Below are 18,475 nucleotides of genomic sequence, written 5' to 3' on the forward strand. Positions count from 1 at the left end.
TTTGAAATGACCATGATTCTCTTGCGAATTAGGAATTGGGTAGCCCAGGGCCCTCTTAGAGGGTGTGCCACACCGTCCGTAGCGCGTGCCTGCCGTCCGGGAAGGCAGGCACGCGGCGGAGTGTTGTGCCTCTCCCATCTATGGCCGCCGCAGCGTAGGCTGCCGCAGCGTACCTGCCTCACCACCTAGCGAGTCGGAAAGTTCCATGAATTTAACGAGCCGTCCTCGCAGTGACTGAGGGCACTCGCGACCCTTTTGTTTTTCCTTCCCACGACTTTTTCACCTTCTTTCTGTCTTTCCACCTTCTCCGTTTCCACCCTCGCCGTTCTCACTGCGAGTGATCAATCGAGCAGTTACCTGCTCACTTGCTTCCTTCTGCTTTCTTCTGTTTGGGACTCACGTCCCTGAAGCCTGCTCTTTCTTCTCCTCGCGCGTGTCGCTTTCCTCCCCTCCTCTCCCCTTGTCCTCGAGGACTCGGGGCCTCTCACCCTCGCACCTCGATCCGATACTCGAGGTGCAATGGACTCTCAACCTCCTCTCCCTCCTCTCCCTCCTCTCCCCTCTCCCTCTCCCTCCCCTCCCTTCTGCCCGATCTGCTCCAAGGAAAAAACCTCGGAGCAGATTGGGGTGCGGTTCAAGGACGAGGCGCACTTGCTGACCCATGCCTTGTCGGCGGGTCACGCAACCAGTGTGGCCAAACTCGAGCTTAAGAGGGACTCAGACCCAGAGGCCAATGAGTTCTGGAACCTCTACCTCGAGTGGCAGCGGACCACCGGCATCCGTCGCCTCCTCCGAGACCGCACCGAAAAGAACGAAGCCAAGAAGCGGAAGGCCGAGGATGGCGATGCTGAATCCTCTCACCAAGCCTCCACTAAAAGGCAGAAGACGGAAGCATCAACGTCTTCATCATCTACCGACATCCAAAAGTCTTCGGCATCACGTCGTAAGACATCCAACCGTGCCACAGGGAAGGCTACCAAGGGCAACGGGACCCAATCCAATGCCCATGTTAGACGGCGCTCGGCCGAGGGGAAAACATTCGATCAACAACCTGTCGGATACATGGGGTATCTCCATCCATGGATTGTGACTCCCGTCGAAAAGGATCGACACAACCGCGATACCGACCAAGATGAACTGGAGAAACCGTTCGTGTCCGCATCGGAAGAAGAATGCCATATGCGCAACCAGACAAAGCCCTCAGAGCATTATGCCAAGCTGGGAAAGCGTGCCAAGATGGTACTTGCACTGGAACGAGTCTTCAAAATCAAAGCTACTCCCCAAGAGGTGTTTGGGAACATCGCTTCTTCTTTCCCCCGAGGATTCCTTGCGGCCACCGACTTCGTGAGAATGCGTGTCATTGATGGAAAGACCGATGAAGAAACCACCAAAGAGCTGGACCAAGATCTTTGGTTCTTTGACGAAAATCTCGATGACCCTATGCCGGATGTCAACGAAGAACCCGCCAACCCTATGCCAGTTGTCAAAGAAGAACCCACCGAAGTCGACATTGGTGTGGGCGGCATTGCCGAGGAAGGTAACGCCACGAAAGGTGTCGGCGAGAGAAACGTCCCTGTGAAAGGCCGAAGCTGCAAGATCGAAAAGCGTACAGCCAGAAAGAACGAGCCTTCTCGACACCGACGACAACGATCCCAGGGATCTCCCCTTCGTGCGGACCGCCCTGTGGTACAACCACCTGCGGAGAAGGGCAAGGACGAGACTGGCAATGCGATGATGTATAAACCCTTCAAGAACAAATTCGATGTCTTCAAGGATCAGATGTTTGGGCAAACCCCGACACAATATTCTCACACGCAGATCCAAAGCACCCCCATCGACGGACCTGTCCCTACCTCTTACACTTCTCCTGGTGTGGACCAATTCTCTGAAAAGCTCCTCCGCAGCCTTCAAACACCTCAAGGCCAAGACCCGGACACACACTCTACTTGTTCTGGACAAAGCTACCCAGACCCCGGCGACATTGGCTCTGGCTTTCCCCTCGATTGCGGTGAACCAACTCCTCAAGACCAATACCCAAACTCTCGCCCTACTGATTTTGGACAAGGCCACCCGTGCCCCGGCGACATGGGTTCTGGATTTTCCCTCGACTGCGGTAAACCAACAGCTCAAGGTCAATACCCGGGTCCTCTCTCTACCGATTTTGAACAAAGCCACCAATATCTCGACGCCATGGGCTCTACCCATCTCCTCGACACTTCATTCTTCGACTACGCTCCCAGCGGCGATGTCGCCAGCTGCAATTCGGGCCAACACAGTGACCAAAAGCCAAGCGACCAAAGTTCTGGCGTCATTGGCAATCTCATCGACTTCTCACACAACTCCGTGGATGACCAAATCAAAGGCACGACCTCTCTCGCAAACATTGATCCTTCTCTCCACGTTGCTTGCCAAACCCCTCTCAATCCTGGTGGTACCGGCGTCATTGGCAATCTCATCGACTTCTCACAACACCCCGTGGATGACCAAATCAAAGACACTACCTCTCTCACAAACATTGATCCTTCTTTCCACATTGCTTGCCAAAAACCTCTCAATCCTGGCGGTACCGGCGGCATTGACTCTGGCAGTGTCTTTGATGGACGTAATGTCCAATCACAAAGCTCTTACACTCCCAGTGGCCCTGTCAGTCAGTCAAATCCTGCTGGACCAACCCCTAGTTTCACAAGCAATCGTCTCGCTGCTTACGGATCAATCCCCCAACCCTCAAGCACATATTCCATTGGCCATGGACTAAGTCTCCAGTGGCCAACCAGCTTCGTTCAGTCGAGCGGCACTTATGAACAGCAGAGCTCCCCACTCGAACAGAAAAGCACCTTCAATCAAGACGACTTGGATTTTTCTCCTCTTCAGCCGACCATCCAGCCCGACAGCAGTGACTACGACACTACGGCCAACCTATCTGAAATCCTGGGCCCTGTCTTCGACGACCCGCTTCACGAACCTCCCGAATCCCCCGCCGCGTCGACAGATAATTCGCAGCCACATTCCGAGGATTTCCACCAGACGTCCCTTGCTGCCTGCGACAAAACCTTTACATACGAAACGGTCGAGTCAGATCCCGTGGTGCGATACCTTTTGACAAAGGAAGGTGATGAATACTATAAGAGCTTGACGCCAGAGAAACAGCAACCTCTCGACAAGCTCCTTCGCAGCTGGGCTGCACAAGCTCTCCGAGATGCTTACAGGCCCGGATATCAAAACCTTCATCCTGCTCCCAGGCCCAAAATCTTGAATCTATTGCTTGATTTTTTTCGACCGAGGCGGGCAGTCGATACCGCAAGCGGTCGACGCCAGATGACCAGCAGCTCCACAACGCGTTTGCTTATGAATGGGCTATGGGTGCCGTGCGCAATCTTGATGTAACTGAAAACTTTGATCGATGGGCTTACTTCTTGTCGACCGACGTGGGCTATCAATTCTACGAGAATTGTACTCATAGGCCAGACATTCAAAATTCTCTCGACACGATCTATTTTGCCTCGTTCGCCCGCGATTCTTGAAGAATCGTTTCATTTTCATGAACAGCAGAGATCGAGCATTATCACACGCATTGCATTTGTCGAAACACCTCACATGCATGCCCTAGTCGTGCTATCATTTCTTTCCCGCTGCAAAGCAGTCTTCCGGACTGCAGAAACGTTGCCACACACACTGCATTCCTTGAAACACTTCACATGCAAAGTCATGCCATCATTTATTTCCCACTGAAAAACAGTCTTTCGGACTGCAGAATGTTTAGCAGGCGCACATTGTTCATCTCCATGGCCTGCGTCCGCACAACTACATGATTCTCACCACATTTGCTGACGACCGCGACGATTCATAAGGTCATCACTCCATACCTACGACATACATTCTCTACGACATCACGCTTCTCTTTCCACTTCATTCAAATGCACACATTCCGATGGCCAAACGGCTCCACATCAACATTTCCGCATCCCTCAAACCACACACAACCAGCCGCTCAACGTCTACCCCTCTCCCCTTTAAACTACACAGGACCCGATGGCTAAACGTCTCCACATCCATATCTCCGCGTACCCTCAAAACCACAAACTACATGGCTAAACGCCCCTCAGCATCTACGCCCGGTCCTCCTGGAAATTACACTCGACCCGATGGCCAAAAACCTTCATATCAACATTTCCGCATCCCCCAAGCTATGGCTACACACCGTCAGCGTCTACACGACCCTTCCAATCACTCATACTACATGGCCAAATGCCCCTCTTCTTCTCAACAAACACACAACCCAATGGCTCAACGCCTCTCTCAACATCTCCGCATCCACTCAGACTAGGGCCAAACGCTTTCATCTTCTACGCCCCTCCCCCCATAAACTACATACGGCCTAATGACTCAACGCCCTTCCCTCTCCATCTACCCCCTCCCTCTTCCCCCCAAATAAACATACCTCATGGCCAACCGTCTTTCAACATCTACACAAAACCTCAAACTACACCCCCTCATACGACCGCACGAAGAATATGACTACACGACGCACACGGCCATACGACCATACAATCGATACAAGCATACATTTCATACGAGCACACGTTTCATAAGCCTACACGATTGATACGACTACATGATTCACGTGACCATACGCTCTACACAATAACAAGTCTCCACGATCACATGTTTCATACGACGACACGATTCACAAGTTGCAATGGCAGGAGGTTGCTCCGCCTTACTTAGCTGGCGGCGCGAATTGAATCGCATGGTATTTTTTAGAGGCTAGAGGATTGCACACACGGTCATGCGCAATTGTTTGTTTACTGGATATGAGAGTTGATATCGGATCGGAGGATGAGGTGTGTGATCGGTACTCCTTTTTCTTGTGGACATACAACATTGTCCACTACGATGGCCATTAGGATGGAATTGCCGAAGGCGCAGGCCAAAAATGTAAATAAACTACGTTTTATTCCCTCATAATTTATCTCTCGTGCGGCACCATTCGCTAGTAGTCTTAAAAAGGTCAACTTGAAGTTCCCTCAAGTGCATGCACTAGTTACTTTTGCGCGCGTAGGTCGAGTTAGTCAGCAGCCACTTAACGCCTCCGCGCGTCAACGCGTCGGGCTCGGTGATTGCGGAGTCAACTGGGCTAAGCAGTGTATGGCTCTGCTGCTTGCTCTTGATTCCATCGATCGAAAAACCCCAAAATTACACGACGGCCCGAATATTGAAACGGCCATCGCACAGAATGGCGCCCACCTCTTCCCAGACGCCAGCGCCTTCCCCGTCCCTGAAGCGCAAGCAAGCAACCATCTCGAGCTTTTTCGGTGGAAAGTCCTCCTCTCAGCCAACAGCCTCCGACGACGCTACAACACCACAAAAAGCAAGCTCGAAGAAGCGACAGGTGCCGGATGCGGAGTCAGACCTGCCAGAAGAATCCAAACCCGACGAAGAGGAGGATGATGACATCGTGGTGCCGCCGACCAAGCGCGCAAGAATCGCAGCCAAAGGCGCGTCAAGTGAAGAGCCCATACCGACTACCAAGGAGTTGAATCCCGATCAACCTCCCCAGCCTTCCCAACTTACCAGCAGCCAACGTACCGATATCTTCAAGTTCCAAAGCTCCCAAGCCACTGCACCCGCCGCCGACGAGGCCGACGCCGAGGACGAACAGTGGAAGAAAGAAAAGGAAAAGCTGCATCAACAGTTTGTGAAGAAGTTGGGAGGACCCGATTGTCTTATTGGAATTGGAAGAGCGGTTACAAATGACCTCTCCGGCGCAGCGGAGGCGGAAGAAGGCGATGAAGAGGACGAGCCCGCACCCGCGCCCACGAAGGGTAAGGGTGCGAAGAAGGGCGGCAGCAAGCTTACGCCGATGGAAAAGCAAGTCATTGAGATTAAACGCCAGCATATGGGTACGGTATTGGTCGTTGAGGTCGGCTACAAGTTCCGGTTCTTTGGCGATGATGCCCGAATTGCGGCCAAAGAACTTGGAATAATGTGTATACCGGGGAGATTCCGATTTGACGAACGTGAGTAGATCGAGTCTAGCATATGACGGAGTACGATGCTAATGCCCTAGTTCCAGATCCGTCAGAGGCTCACATCGACCGCTTTGCTTCCGCGAGTATTCCTGTTCACCGATTACATGTCCACGTCAAGCGTCTGATCACGGCAGGCCACAAAGTTGGCGTTGTGCGGCAAATCGAGACGGCCGCTCTCAAGGCTGCGGGGGATAATCGCAATGCGCCATTTGTGCGCAAATTGACCAATCTTTACACGAAGGGTACCTATATTGATGATGTTGAGGGTCTACAGGGCCCTACGGCTGCGACCGAGGGAGCCTCCCCTGCCACAGGGTACATGCTCTGCATCACCGAGACTAATGCCAAGGGTTGGGGCAGTGACGAGCGTGTGCATGTTGGTATCGTGGCCGTTCAACCGAACACGGGCGATGTGATATATGACGACTTTGAGGATGGGTTTATGCGGAGCGAAATCGAAACTCGACTTTTGCACATTGCGCCCTGCGAAATTCTGATTGTTGGCGAGATGTCCAAGGCTAGCGAGAAACTTGTGCAGCACCTGTCCGGAAGCAAGATGAATGTGTTCGGAGACGCAGTGCGTGTTGAGCGGACAGCGAAAAAAAAGACAGCGGCCGCCGAAGCACATAGTCATGTTTCCGGGTTTTATGCAGGCAAGATGAATGCCACCGGCACGGAGGAGGATGTTCAGGCAGCCAAACTGCTCCAGAATGTCCTTGGGTTGCCGGAAAACGTTACGATCTGTCTTTCTTCGATGATCGAGCATATGTCCGAGTACGGTCTGGAGCACGTCTTTGACTTGACGAAGTATTTCCAGCCATTCTCAGCTCGCTCACATATGCTAATCAACGGGAACACTCTGGTCAGCCTGGAGATTTATCAGAACCAAACCGATCACTCTGCGACGGGGAGTTTGTTCTGGACCTTGGATCGGACACAGACACGATTCGGCCAACGGCTTCTTCGACGCTGGGTTGGGAGGCCTTTGCTTGATAAAGTCAGACTGGAGGAGCGCACTAATGCCGTGGAAGAGCTCACGAATCCTTCTCGAACGGTTCCTGTGGAGCGCGTGAAACGGCTATTGAATAAGATCAAGAGTGACCTGGAGAAGAGTCTTATTCGAATCTACTATGGAAAGGTAAGCGCCAACTTGAATATCGATGGCGGCCTTTTCTTTTACTAACACTGGCGTAGTGCACCAGGCCCGAGCTCCTCACTGTTTTGCAGACCATGCAGACGATTGCAATGGAATTTTCAGACATCAAGTCACCAGCAGATGCAGGCTTTGAGTCAACTCTCATCAGCGAAGCTGTTGCATCTCTTCCAACAATCCTAGAAGACGTCACTCGCTTCTTAAACAAAATCAACATGCACGCTGCCCGGAGCGACGACAAATACTCCTTCTTCAGAGAAGAGGAAGAGACTGACGACATCAGTGATCAAAAATGCGGCATTGCTAGCATAGAACACGATCTACAAGAGCACCTCGCCGTGGCCGAAGAACGCCTAGGCCGAAAGAAGATCGAGTACGTGACGGTGGCAGGAATCGAATACCTGATCGAAATCGAGAACAACTCACTCGCCATCCGAAAAGTTCCAGCATCATGGGTTAAAGTCAGTGGAACGAAGAAAGTCTCTCGTTTCCACACACCAGAGGTCATCCAAATGATCCGCCAACGTGATCAGCATAAGGAAGCTCTCGCCGCGGCCTGTGACAAAGCCTTCAAATCCCTCCTGGCCGATATCGCAGTTCAATACCAATCCTTCCGAGACTGCGTCCAATCCCTCGCTACATTGGACTGTCTCCTCTCTCTCGCTGAGATTGCAGGGCAACCCGGCTACGTCAAACCAGAATACACCGACGAACCCTGCCTCCATGTTGAGCAGGGTCGACACCCGATGGTCGAGCGAATTCTCACCGACTCATACGTGCCTAACGACACAAACCTCGAAGGCAAAGGCACACGCGCTCTCCTTGTAACAGGTCCCAACATGGGCGGAAAATCTAGTTACGTCCGCCAAGTCGCGCTCATCGCTATCATGGGTCAAATAGGCTCCTATGTCCCGGCCGCTTCTGCAAAGCTCGGTCTTTTAGACGCAGTCTTCACGCGCATGGGTGCATTCGACAACATGCTCGCCGGCGAATCAACCTTCATGGTCGAACTCTCAGAAACAGCAGATATTCTCAAACAAGCAACGCCACGGTCTTTGGTGATTCTCGACGAATTGGGTCGTGGTACATCGACTCACGATGGTGTCGCCATTGCCCAGGCTGTATTAGACCACATGGTTCGCTCGATTCGCTCGCTGACGCTGTTCATCACGCATTACCAACATCTCTCGCGAATGGTTCAGTCATTCCCGGATAACGCGCTGCGGAATGTTCATATGCGATTTACGGAGTCTGGCTCTGAAGGCGACGAGGAGATTACATTTTTGTATGAAGTGACTGAGGGCGTCGCGCATCGAAGTTATGGACTGAACGTGGCACGGCTGGCGAACTTGCCTTCTTCGTTGCTGGATGTTGCGAAGCAAAAGAGCTCTGAACTTGAGGAGTTGATTCGGAGGAAGAGGCTGGGTGCGCTTGTTGGTGCCGTAGGACGTGTTGTGCAGGAGGGCGATGCGTCCGAGCCGAAGGACGATCTTCTTGATCGGTTGATGGCAAGCGCCGAGCAGCTGTAACCTTGTATTCTTTAGCTTTTTGTACAGTATCTCGGGATGAACCACGTGGCATGTTCAATGTTTAAGCATCTCTTTAACTCTATAGGGAATAACTCTATACCGACACCATGGTAAGAGCCCGAGTACATGGTCAGTCTTGTTCTAGGCACCCTAGATTTCTGTTGAAACGAACGGCAGTTACGGGAGGACCAAAGGAGTGGTCTTGAATGCATCTATGGGAGAGTCGACATGATTGGCCGGCGTTTGCAGATCGTGGCGTTCGAGGTTGCGCCCCAAGGCACATTCGTGCTTGCGATATGCAAGATCAGGCTGACTGATCCCCTTTGCCCTTAATGTCGGGAAGTGAGGGCCGAACAAGATTCTTGGGGTCAACAGAGACCATCTCGATTTGAAATTCAGGACATAAATGCATATAGCGTACGGATTAATGAACTGTTCGTCGTGATCGACACTGAAGGGACTTTCGAGGCGGAGAAGACTATACCAGGGCAGTCATGCCCGATGCTTATCCCATCATGGCGCAATATGAACCGGCTATGAGGTTCGTCAGAGGAATCGTAAATCCCTTCCACCAACAGCGCCTAGTTGTCCTTGGCGCGGTAGATAATCTCCTCTTTTCATTTTCTGCTGCTATCAGTGGCTCAGATCCATCCAAATCTGGGATTCCTGAATCACGACAATCAGTGTCCAGAGGCTAGACGCAGATAGAAAGAATATAAGGAACTGAGCCGCAATTTACCTCCCACGATTACAGTTCTGGTGAGCATGGCCCCCTCAAGGAAGATGGATCCAAAGAAACAAGTAGATCCGACTGGTCATAATCCAGCCACAAGGCTCGGCAATTGCTACCAAAACTGTGCATGATTCAAAGACGCGGCGCACGTACGATCCATCAAACTGGGTGTTTTCCGTTCTATTAATACGAATATTCACCTCTGAGCCACGCCAAAACTTGGCTGGAGATTAATGCAGTTACACATACCTAGGAGAGAGGAGAGTCTTTTCCGAACATCATCCAACTCCATCTTGTGTCCCGTGACTGGCCAACAGGACTCCCGACTTGGATCAGCCATGATGTCTCTTATTGCTAGGCGAAGTGAAAATCTCAGACCGCGGTTCGTACCAGTGGGAGGTCGATGTTTCCGATGCCGACCTAGATGCCACCGAGGAATACCACTTCCGCTTCCTGAGCGCAGGCTCCGACTTCGACCGGTTTGACGGCCTGGTTGTTCGTGGGATGTCCATCTATCCAGCAGAGTCCCGAATCCGGTCAGCGATCTCACTACTTCGTCCACCACATCCTCCAGTACAAGCGCATCCAGCCCAACCCAGACATCGAGCCCAACGAATACAGGCAGCGGCACAAATACATCTAGCACAACGAGCGGATTAAGCTCTGGTGCAAAAGCAGGCATTGGTGTTGGAGTAGGACTTGGAGGCATGGCTGCATTGGCTGGGTTAGCATTCCTGCTTGTCCGGCATTTGCGCAGATCACCATCGTCGACTTTCACGCCTGATAGCTTGGCACCCGCAACTTATCATACTGGAGCAACTGAGGAGACTAGCCAGCTTGATCGCCAGGATCGCTGGGAACTATACGGTGACAATTGCCCAAAGCCCAACCCAAGCTCTGAGGCACCTCTTCCCCCAGTTGAGTTAGCTTCATACGCTCATGAGAGGTGAGATTGTATACTTTTGAGGTTAATTCTTTGGGCATTTAGGGGTTCATTCGTTGCAGTTTTATGCTGAATGCGGCTCGCCTTTTTGTACATTTTTTGTTCTTGAGTCAAGGTGCTTCACAAAGTATACCTACATATTAATGTTTTTCTTATCTTGATATGTTAAAACCAATACCCATCAATGTGATATTTCAATACTCATCATGCAGCCGGAACTTCCCCATACCATTCCCCAGCTCCTGCCGTCCCATAGCCGTCATATCAAGCAAATGATAAGTCGAAAGAATAATCTCCACCCCGCGCGACGAAGTTTCATAAGTATGGAAAACCTCATCACCATCCCTCAAAAAGGAACACAGACCAAAGTATCCATTTCCAGGCTTCCAAGTCACAATCTCCCCATTCTTTTCAGCCTCCTCCCAAGCCTGATGCGTCTTGGCAGAGCTATAGAAGGGGAATTTCCACCCCATCCGCTTACCAAAGGCACTGATCTCCTCGATAGACGCAGTAGCAACAGCCGCAAACGAGGTGTCCCGACTATGCAAATGGCCCAGATCGGGGATATGGTCCATGCAAAAGGAACAACCTCCACAGCCGGTCTTTTCGTGTGGGCCAAGCATGAAATGATATAGAATGAGTTGTTTGCGATCGTCGAAAAGATCGAGGAGTGTCTTTTCGCCTGCCGGAGTGTCAAATTTGAATCTGGTGGGGTCGTTGATCCGCACCATGGGGAGATCGCGTCGGGTTTCTGCTAGCTTTTGGAGGAGGTGGGTGGCTGCTTTTTCTTGGTTGAGCAGGTGCTTGCGTGCTTCTTGATACTCTTCTGCGGTGACGACATTTTTCTGCGCACCTTAGCATTCATCCTGTTGCGGTGAAATATTACCTCGCGGTTGGTGGGATGATTGTGATATCAAGCTGGTGACAACACTAGACGCAAGGTAAAAGGCGGGGCGCGCGTACCTGCTTTGCTGCGGTGTCCATACTGATGTCGCAATGGATATTTGGAGTCGATCTGATGTTGTTGCGGGGTTGTTGGAGTGGCATGTCGTCAGTCGTTGCTTTAGGTTTTATACGAGGTCCATGACTAACCCCGGAACCTCGGGTAGGTTGTTGCCGCATGCGGCATTCCCAACTTGAAGGCCTGAAGCACTGTTTGGGTCAAATACAAGATCTACAGCCGCACCGAGACGACAGGCAGTACGAAATACATCGCGACATGGCAGAACCGGATTTTCAAATTTTTTTTTTTTGGATTCCATTGTTCTTTTTGTCGGTCAGACCTGGTTTAAGTCTCGGCGTCTTTCTTTCTAAGACCCGCGTAGCAGCCAAGGAAAAGAAAATAAGTGACACATCACAACCTCGTTTGTCGCATTGAGCCCATGCAAGCACGCCAAATGGACGTGTGAATGTAATAAAACACCAAACCAAACCAGACCAGACCATCCCACAAATCCACAAACCAGCCATCGCGCAACCTCATTTCATTTCTCATATAAACAGGTCTTTTTTTTGAATCTGCTCGTTTTCTCTCCATCTCTCTCTCCCGTACGGAACCCAGGATCGACTTCAGGAACCTTTCGAGAACGGGAAACCGCTCAAAAAGTCCATCCACCCATTACCACCACCTCCGATGGATCATTCGGAAAAGAAAGTCGTAGACGGTCTTGAGATGACCCGAGGCGAGTGACGAAGTGGGCGGCGCGGCGGTTGAGATGAGGGAGTCGGGGGAGTCAGAGGTACGGCAAGAAAGAAAAAGCGGGGACACAGTTTTTGGCCGAAGAACGATCAATGAATCCGGACGAGAGGGATATTGGAGAGACGAAGAGATACGAAAGACATGGCGCGAGTGAATTGTCGTAGGAGGGGATTTTTAACGGAGACGGCGGGCCTCACGCTCGGACTCAAGCAGGCACAGGATGTCGTCAACCTTGACTATATGCGGGGGAAGAGATTATGTTAGTGATTATGGTTCGTAGAGAGAGATTGATGCTGATGTCCAAAATTTCCAGACTTCTCCCCAAGATTTGCACATCTTGAATATCTTCAAAATTCAGGATTGCGATCTCGCACACGGTTCCTCCTCTTGCTGGACATTGTAGCGGCATCGTATGGTTTAACAGAATCGGAATCGCATACCAGGGCCCTTGACGTTACGGATGATGGAGCGGGAAGTGTCGTCCATGAACTCGACGCGGACCTGGGTGACACCACCACGGGAGCCTAATCGAACGAAAAATCACACATTAGCCATCGCTGCGCTCTGAAGATTCCATATATCGATTGTGTTGTATCATCCGGGCGATCGGGGGCGCGAGAGCCCGGCGGAGGTCGAATGTGTGTGGGGGATTGTCTTTGGAGTGTTTTTGAGGGTTGGATATGAGGCACGTACCGGTGCGGCCGAGAACACGGGTCACCTTGACGAGCTTGACGGGCTGCTTTGCGGAATCCATTTTGGAGGGGTTGGGCGTTGAGCTCGTACGACGAGGTTGATAGTTTCGGGTGGACTGGAAGAAGAGGCGGATGTGAAGATGATTTTGCCTTGTGTGGGTTCCAAATTACGCGAGGGCTCAGGGCTGTCGACACCTGAGCCGGCAGGCACCAGATGACTCAGCGCAGATCGGTCAGCGGGTGACGCCTCGACACCTGAGGGATCGGGCATAAATATTTTCTACACGGCCCCATCGGCACCCAATTCTGCGCTCTACCAGTTGATATCGAGCCATTGATAATTCGTCCTGAGAGAAGATAGAGCACAGTAGATACAAGATTATGACTCAATTAAATTGAAGCATGATTCTCCCGCGACTATCTTTTACCCCCACGTGGGCTGTTTCTGCACTTCCCGGTCGCCGCGCTGGCTTGTTCCCTGGTCCCGCGTCACTCCCGTCTACACCGGCATCGGCTGCCCCTCCAATTTCTGCCGCATCGAGCTTCCCTCTTCTCTACTAGCACGGCACTTCTCCTACACTACCAATTGCGCTAAGAGAACTTGATACTCTCTTGCAATTGAATTAATTTCTTTTTCTTTCATTTACTCCTCCCCCACCCCAGACAAACGCGCTCTAATACCCCGCGCCGCCTCCGCCGCCGTCCGCTATGGATCTCGTCAACCAGTGAGTCACTCGAACAAAGAAGCTATACAGCACGACCACTAACGCCCAATTCCCCCAGCCTGGAAGGAAGACTCCTCTTCGCCGTGCCAAAGAGCAAGTGCCCCAATCTAACCTTAAACAACTTGCCAAAAATCAAACCACGGCCTTCGCGGCCCTGAACTAACACCTCCACCTACAGAGGGCCGTCTCCAACAAGCCACCCTCGACCTACTGGCCGGCTGTGACGTCCAATTCCGTCGCGAAACCCGCCTCGATATCGCCCTCGTCAAGAACCTGCCCATCGCCCTTATCTTCCTGCCCGCCGCCGACATCCCGACCTTCGTCGGTGAAGGCCGCGTCGACATTGGTATCACCGGCCGCGACCAAGTCGCTGAGCACGACGCAACCCTGTCCGCCGGCGAGACCTCCGGCGTGGAGGAGATCCTTGACCTCGGCTTCGGCGGCTGCAAGCTGCAGGTCCAGGTGCCCCAGAAAGGCGACATCGACACTGCCTCGCAACTGATCGGCCGCAACGTCGTGACCAGCTTCACTGCGCTGTCGGAGGCTTTCTTCACTAAGCTGGAGGGTGCCCAGGCTGGCGCTAAGCTGAACACCAAGATCAAGTATGTTGGCGGTAGTGTCGAGGCTGCCTGTGCGCTCGGTGTTGCGGATGGTATCGTTGATCTTGTCGGTATGTTCCACCCCCATCCTTACTGGTAGTCGCATACTTTCTCGTAAAAATACTAAATTATGTCAACAGAATCCGGTGAAACAATGAAAGCCGCCGGCCTCAAGGCCATCGAAACCGTCATCGAGAGCACAGCCGTGCTGGTGAAATCCCGCGGCTCAAACAACGACCTCCTCAACCTAATCACCTCCCGCATCCGCGGCGTCATCACCGCGCAGAAATTCGTTCTGTGCCAATACAACATTCCCCGCTCCGAGCTGGCCACTGCCTCCAAGATCACCCCTGGCAAGCGCGCCCCCACAATTACCGCCCTCGAAGAGGCGGACTGGGTGGCTGTTTCTTCGATGGTGGAGAAGAAGCGCATTGCGACTGTTATGGATGATTTGAGCAAGGTTGGTGCGACGGATATTCTGGTTTTGAATATTGCGAACTCGCGGACGGATTAGATATTTGATCTACTTCAAGTTGTCTTGTCTAAACCTTACCGGTTTGAGTTTTGGGAATTGATATGTTCTTTGATTGGATGTAGCCGGGGGTTTTTCTTTTTTTCTTGGTTTCGGTTCATGATTGCTTTGATGATTTTGGGTTGTTATTCTTTTCCTTGCTGTTGGGGATCCCTTGGAAGATAAAAAGGATTGAAATATCCAGTATATAGAGCATTGGGTTATGCAGCGAGTTGAGAATGAATATGAAAAGAATGAATACACATATATTTGAATTTTTTTTCAAATCCACTTTTGTTTTAGTAAGTTCTAATTTTCTGTTCATAATATATATGCCATCCACCTATCGTACAAAAATGCCAATGCCAGACAGCCATACAAGAATCATGATGCATGGTGGTATCATCAAAAATGCAAATGCAAATGCAGCAAAAACCAAAGTAATCCAACACCTATATAGAATGGTGTATATACGGGGCCCGATCAATTTGAGAGAGAATTCCCCATACCGACACCCTCTTTTCTACCCCGAGCAATAGCCTTGAGACACTGTCCCACACCCTCCAGATCACCGAGCAACCCAACATGACCGCGGTCACTCTTCACAAGACCATCCTTGATGATCCTGTAGCCTGGCGGCAACATCGCGGCAGATGCAAGGCAGACGCCGTCGCCGGCTGCAAATGCCAGATCGTCATATGCGTCTTGTTGCTTGATGGCCTCTCGGGAAGTGACGCGGGCACCGTAGACGGTTGGTACGCTCTTGCCGTAGAGGACTGCAACGGGTGGGTAGCGGTTCTCAGCCTGGTGGGATGGTTGAAAGTTGAGTTCTGATTTGAACTTTTTCACCTCGGGTAGGGTGCGTTGGAGGTATTTTGTAGCAGCGGCTTTGGGAATAGTGCACGTGGTAGAGATCTTGTTTGCAATACCACCGCCGCGCGGCTGCACCACCGGTCCCATCAGTCCGTCAAGGGGTAAGCCCTCACTTGCCTTGTTTGAGGTGGCGATTGCGGCGGCAGTGGGGACACTGAGAGGACGAGTATTGCGGAGAACTTCTTCTGTGCTTGATTCTGTTGTGTTGGGGTCATTCGTCCCCGACATATCCGATTCATGAAGGCTGAGGTCCTGCAAGTCACGCTGCCCAGGGCCGATGGAGAATCGCTTGCCGATATTTGCGAGATCCTTGAAGCCTCTGCCGGTGTTTGGTGGGGGTAGAGCTGGACCCATGCAAGGGGATAGACGGTATTCTTCCCAGTTATTCGCATCGAAGAAGTCGACCCGGAATTCTTCCTTTGATTGCTTGTCAATGAAGCAGTGCCCGTCTTCCGGGAGGAGAGCGAAACTCGTCCGGAATGTGAAGTTCACTTGGGCGGTCAAGACTCGCGAGCTGAGAAGGACGTCGTCGCCGTTGCGGAGCGGACCAAGGATATTGACGCAGTGTTGAGGTACACCGGCATAAACGACACCGGCGAAGAGATCGGGTCGCTGGTTCACTGCGTGGCGGGTGATGAGCCCACCCAGACTATGGGCAATGACCGTGGCACCGCGGTTGCTCTTGAGAGACCCGTCCATTGACGGCCGATTGCAGGGTAGTCGCTCGAGGAAGGCAATCAGTCTGGCGGAGAGCAGTTCAGGACTCAGTCGCCAGTCATAGCCATAATCCCAGACGCGAAGATCACCGCGCGTGGCGTTCTTACTTTGACGCAGCCGCTTCATGAGGCGTCGGCAGACGTCGACGGGGCCAACGTGGGATAGCACACCAGACGGAATGATCGACTCCTCCATGCGCTCCTCGTCCTCTCGCGTCAATCCGACCTCCAAATCGACTTTACGCAGATTCAGTCCCACCTTCATAGGAACCCAGAGTTGACGGTGCGGAGGCTTGGCAGATCGCAATATCGAGCCTCGGTAACCTCCCAGAATCACGACGTCGCCGGTCAACTCGGACATTGCGTCTTCCAGAATCGGATGGGTGGATTGAGGATAATTCTTCGGCGGCGGAGGCGCGGTTGCAGCATGAGGAATAGATGCCCCATGCATGCCTTTGGGGCCAGTCTGAGCCCCCTGGGGAGGAGCTCCAGGCTCGGCGAAGAACGGTCGAGAACTCCAATCGGAGCGAATATCTTGCAGATGCAATGAAGGCATACTCAGCAAACGGCTGCTTGAATCTTGCAGGCTGTCTTTGATGGCCTTGAATCGACTGTTCACTTGCGAGTGAATATTCTCGTAAAGAGGTCGTTGCTCTAATGACGATGCAGTGGAAGAAGCGCGCAGATATAGCGATTGATCCGAAGAGGATCTCCGCAGACTCGGAGGATGCTTTGGCATTGCCGCACTCGGTCTGCGCGAAAAAGAATGCTTTACAGCCGAACTTCCATCAATCGACTGCAGCTCTGAAATGGGCCGGGCATCATCTCCCAAGTCCTCTTCATAGGCACTTCCATTCGGCCGTGGCGGAGACGGCGAGTGACGGCCCAAAGACGAGTTTGTCAATGCGAATCCATTTCTCTGCTTCGTGTTTCCTCCCACCGTCTGACTACGTGCTCGGCTCTGTGCGTTGGTAGCGTCGTTGTTATTATAAATATTATTAGACCGGAACGACAGCGACGGACGCTTCGTCAACGACCCCAGATCCGGAAAGAACTTCTTCAACTCGCCCGACCACGCTCGCGGCCGACGGGGTAGCGAGGTCTTCAACAGGGACCGGGTGAAGCTGGACCTCTGATTCGAAGCAGTGGCACTGGGTTCCTTGAACCCTGGCAACACGGCCGATGACGCAGAAAGCTCCTTGTGGGGGGCTCGCGCCACACGATGCTCCACCGGCACAAAAGGCGCGAGCGGATGCGTCGCCCGCTGATTCTTCCATTCCTGCAGCTGCAACTGCTCCTGCTGTTCCTGGGCTTGCACGGACTTGGGATCAACGGACTCGGGCTCGGCTGTGATTTCCGACGTAAAGAGTCCATCCTCACCAGGGTGATCCGGGATCGTCGAGAAATAGCCCCCCTGCTCACTCAGGATTCGCGACTTCTCCTCCGCGGGAGTGGCGCGCGCTCTCATGCGGCTTTGGGCGCGGCCGATACTGACGCCGACGACGCCGCTGGCGTCGTCCTCGTCGACGACCTCCGACTCGGCGAGCGGGTCATCGCTGTCGGAACTGGAGAAGGAGGAGTACTGGGAGGGCGAGTCGGACTCGATGACATTCGGCGAGGACTCGGAGGTGTAGGCTTCCTGATGTTTTTGCGGGCCTGTTCGTGCGGCGTCGGGGGTGAGGCCGGGCGCAAGGCCTGGGGGTCAGGACGGTCGAAAATGGCGGCCATGGCGGATATATATGGCGAAGGAGGAATTGGTCAGGGCATGAGGTCGTACAGTACAACTTTAATCTCACAATGCCCCGGATGAAGTGCCCCTCCAGCAAAAACCGGGCTCAGCGCATGTATGATGCAAATGTGGCCCGAGCGAGTGGGCGGCTCTGCAGCTGCGGTGCGACGGCCGTGGAGGATTGGGGTTGAAGTACCTTCTGGATCGGAGAATACCTGAGGGATACCTGAGGGTACAGGTAACTGAATAATTGGGATGAGCCATCATTATAAAGCGGCCGGAAACAGGTGGGTTCCACAGCACAGCCTTCGGGTCGCCCGGAAAGAGACAAACTCTGCGTTGACACGTGAAGCCCGCCTGCCAAAATTCGCAGTATCAACTACTTTACACTAAGATAGTGCAGCTTCAGCCAGCTGTTGGGGTCCAGCACCGCCCCCGTCGTTTGTTTGGCCCCCTCGTCGCGACGCATGCCTCTTTGGATCGACAGCCTCCCTGTGATTGGGCCCGGGAGATCGGTGCCCTAATTTCCCAGTCGATCGCCGTT

The 18,475-nt window shown here is 52.6% G+C and overlaps 6 protein-coding genes across 6 annotated transcripts; 3 read left to right on the forward strand and 3 right to left on the reverse strand.

Moving 5' to 3' along the window:
* Positions 1-519: 519 nt before the first annotated feature.
* On the forward strand, positions 520-3,384 carry N7532_011210 (uncharacterized protein; the record flags this gene model as incomplete). The annotated part of the gene is made up of 1 exon (XM_056623701.1): positions 520-3,384. One exon carries the CDS (start codon positions 520-522, stop codon positions 3,382-3,384), a length of 2,865 nt encoding a protein of 954 aa, XP_056468689.1.
* Positions 3,385-5,233: 1,849 nt separating this feature from the next.
* msh3 (mismatch repair protein MSH3) lies at positions 5,234-8,711 on the forward strand (the record flags this gene model as incomplete). The annotated part of the gene is made up of 3 exons (XM_056623702.1): positions 5,234-6,017; positions 6,074-7,167; positions 7,224-8,711. The coding sequence occupies 3 exons, from the start codon at positions 5,234-5,236 to the stop codon at positions 8,709-8,711; spliced, it is 3,366 nt and encodes a 1,121-aa protein (XP_056468690.1).
* Positions 8,712-10,581: 1,870 nt separating this feature from the next.
* N7532_011212 (uncharacterized protein) lies at positions 10,582-11,434 on the reverse strand (the record flags this gene model as incomplete). The annotated part of the gene is made up of 2 exons (XM_056623703.1): positions 10,582-11,232; positions 11,351-11,434. 2 exons carry the CDS (start codon positions 11,432-11,434, stop codon positions 10,582-10,584), a joined length of 735 nt encoding a protein of 244 aa, XP_056468691.1.
* An 826-nt stretch (positions 11,435-12,260) lies between these two features.
* On the reverse strand, positions 12,261-12,840 carry N7532_011213 (40S ribosomal protein eS28; the record flags this gene model as incomplete). Its single annotated transcript, XM_056623704.1, has 3 exons — positions 12,261-12,322; positions 12,527-12,610; positions 12,780-12,840. 3 exons carry the CDS (start codon positions 12,838-12,840, stop codon positions 12,261-12,263), a joined length of 207 nt encoding a protein of 68 aa, XP_056468692.1.
* A 646-nt stretch (positions 12,841-13,486) lies between these two features.
* On the forward strand, positions 13,487-14,616 carry N7532_011214 (ATP phosphoribosyltransferase; the record flags this gene model as incomplete). The annotated part of the gene is made up of 4 exons (XM_056623705.1): positions 13,487-13,503; positions 13,562-13,596; positions 13,682-14,173; positions 14,243-14,616. 4 exons carry the CDS (start codon positions 13,487-13,489, stop codon positions 14,614-14,616), a joined length of 918 nt encoding a protein of 305 aa, XP_056468693.1.
* A 480-nt stretch (positions 14,617-15,096) lies between these two features.
* Positions 15,097-17,930, reverse strand: N7532_011215 (uncharacterized protein; the record flags this gene model as incomplete). Its single annotated transcript, XM_056623706.1, is given in 2 exon segments — positions 15,097-17,897; positions 17,912-17,930. The coding sequence occupies 2 exon segments, from the start codon at positions 17,928-17,930 to the stop codon at positions 15,097-15,099; spliced, it is 2,820 nt and encodes a 939-aa protein (XP_056468694.1).
* Positions 17,931-18,475: the final 545 nt, after the last annotated feature.

Source organism: Penicillium argentinense (assembly GCF_028826775.1).
Source record: "Penicillium argentinense strain IBT 30761 chromosome Unknown utg000011l_segment0_segment0, whole genome shotgun sequence".
NCBI classification, from domain to species: domain Eukaryota; kingdom Fungi; phylum Ascomycota; class Eurotiomycetes; order Eurotiales; family Aspergillaceae; genus Penicillium; species Penicillium argentinense.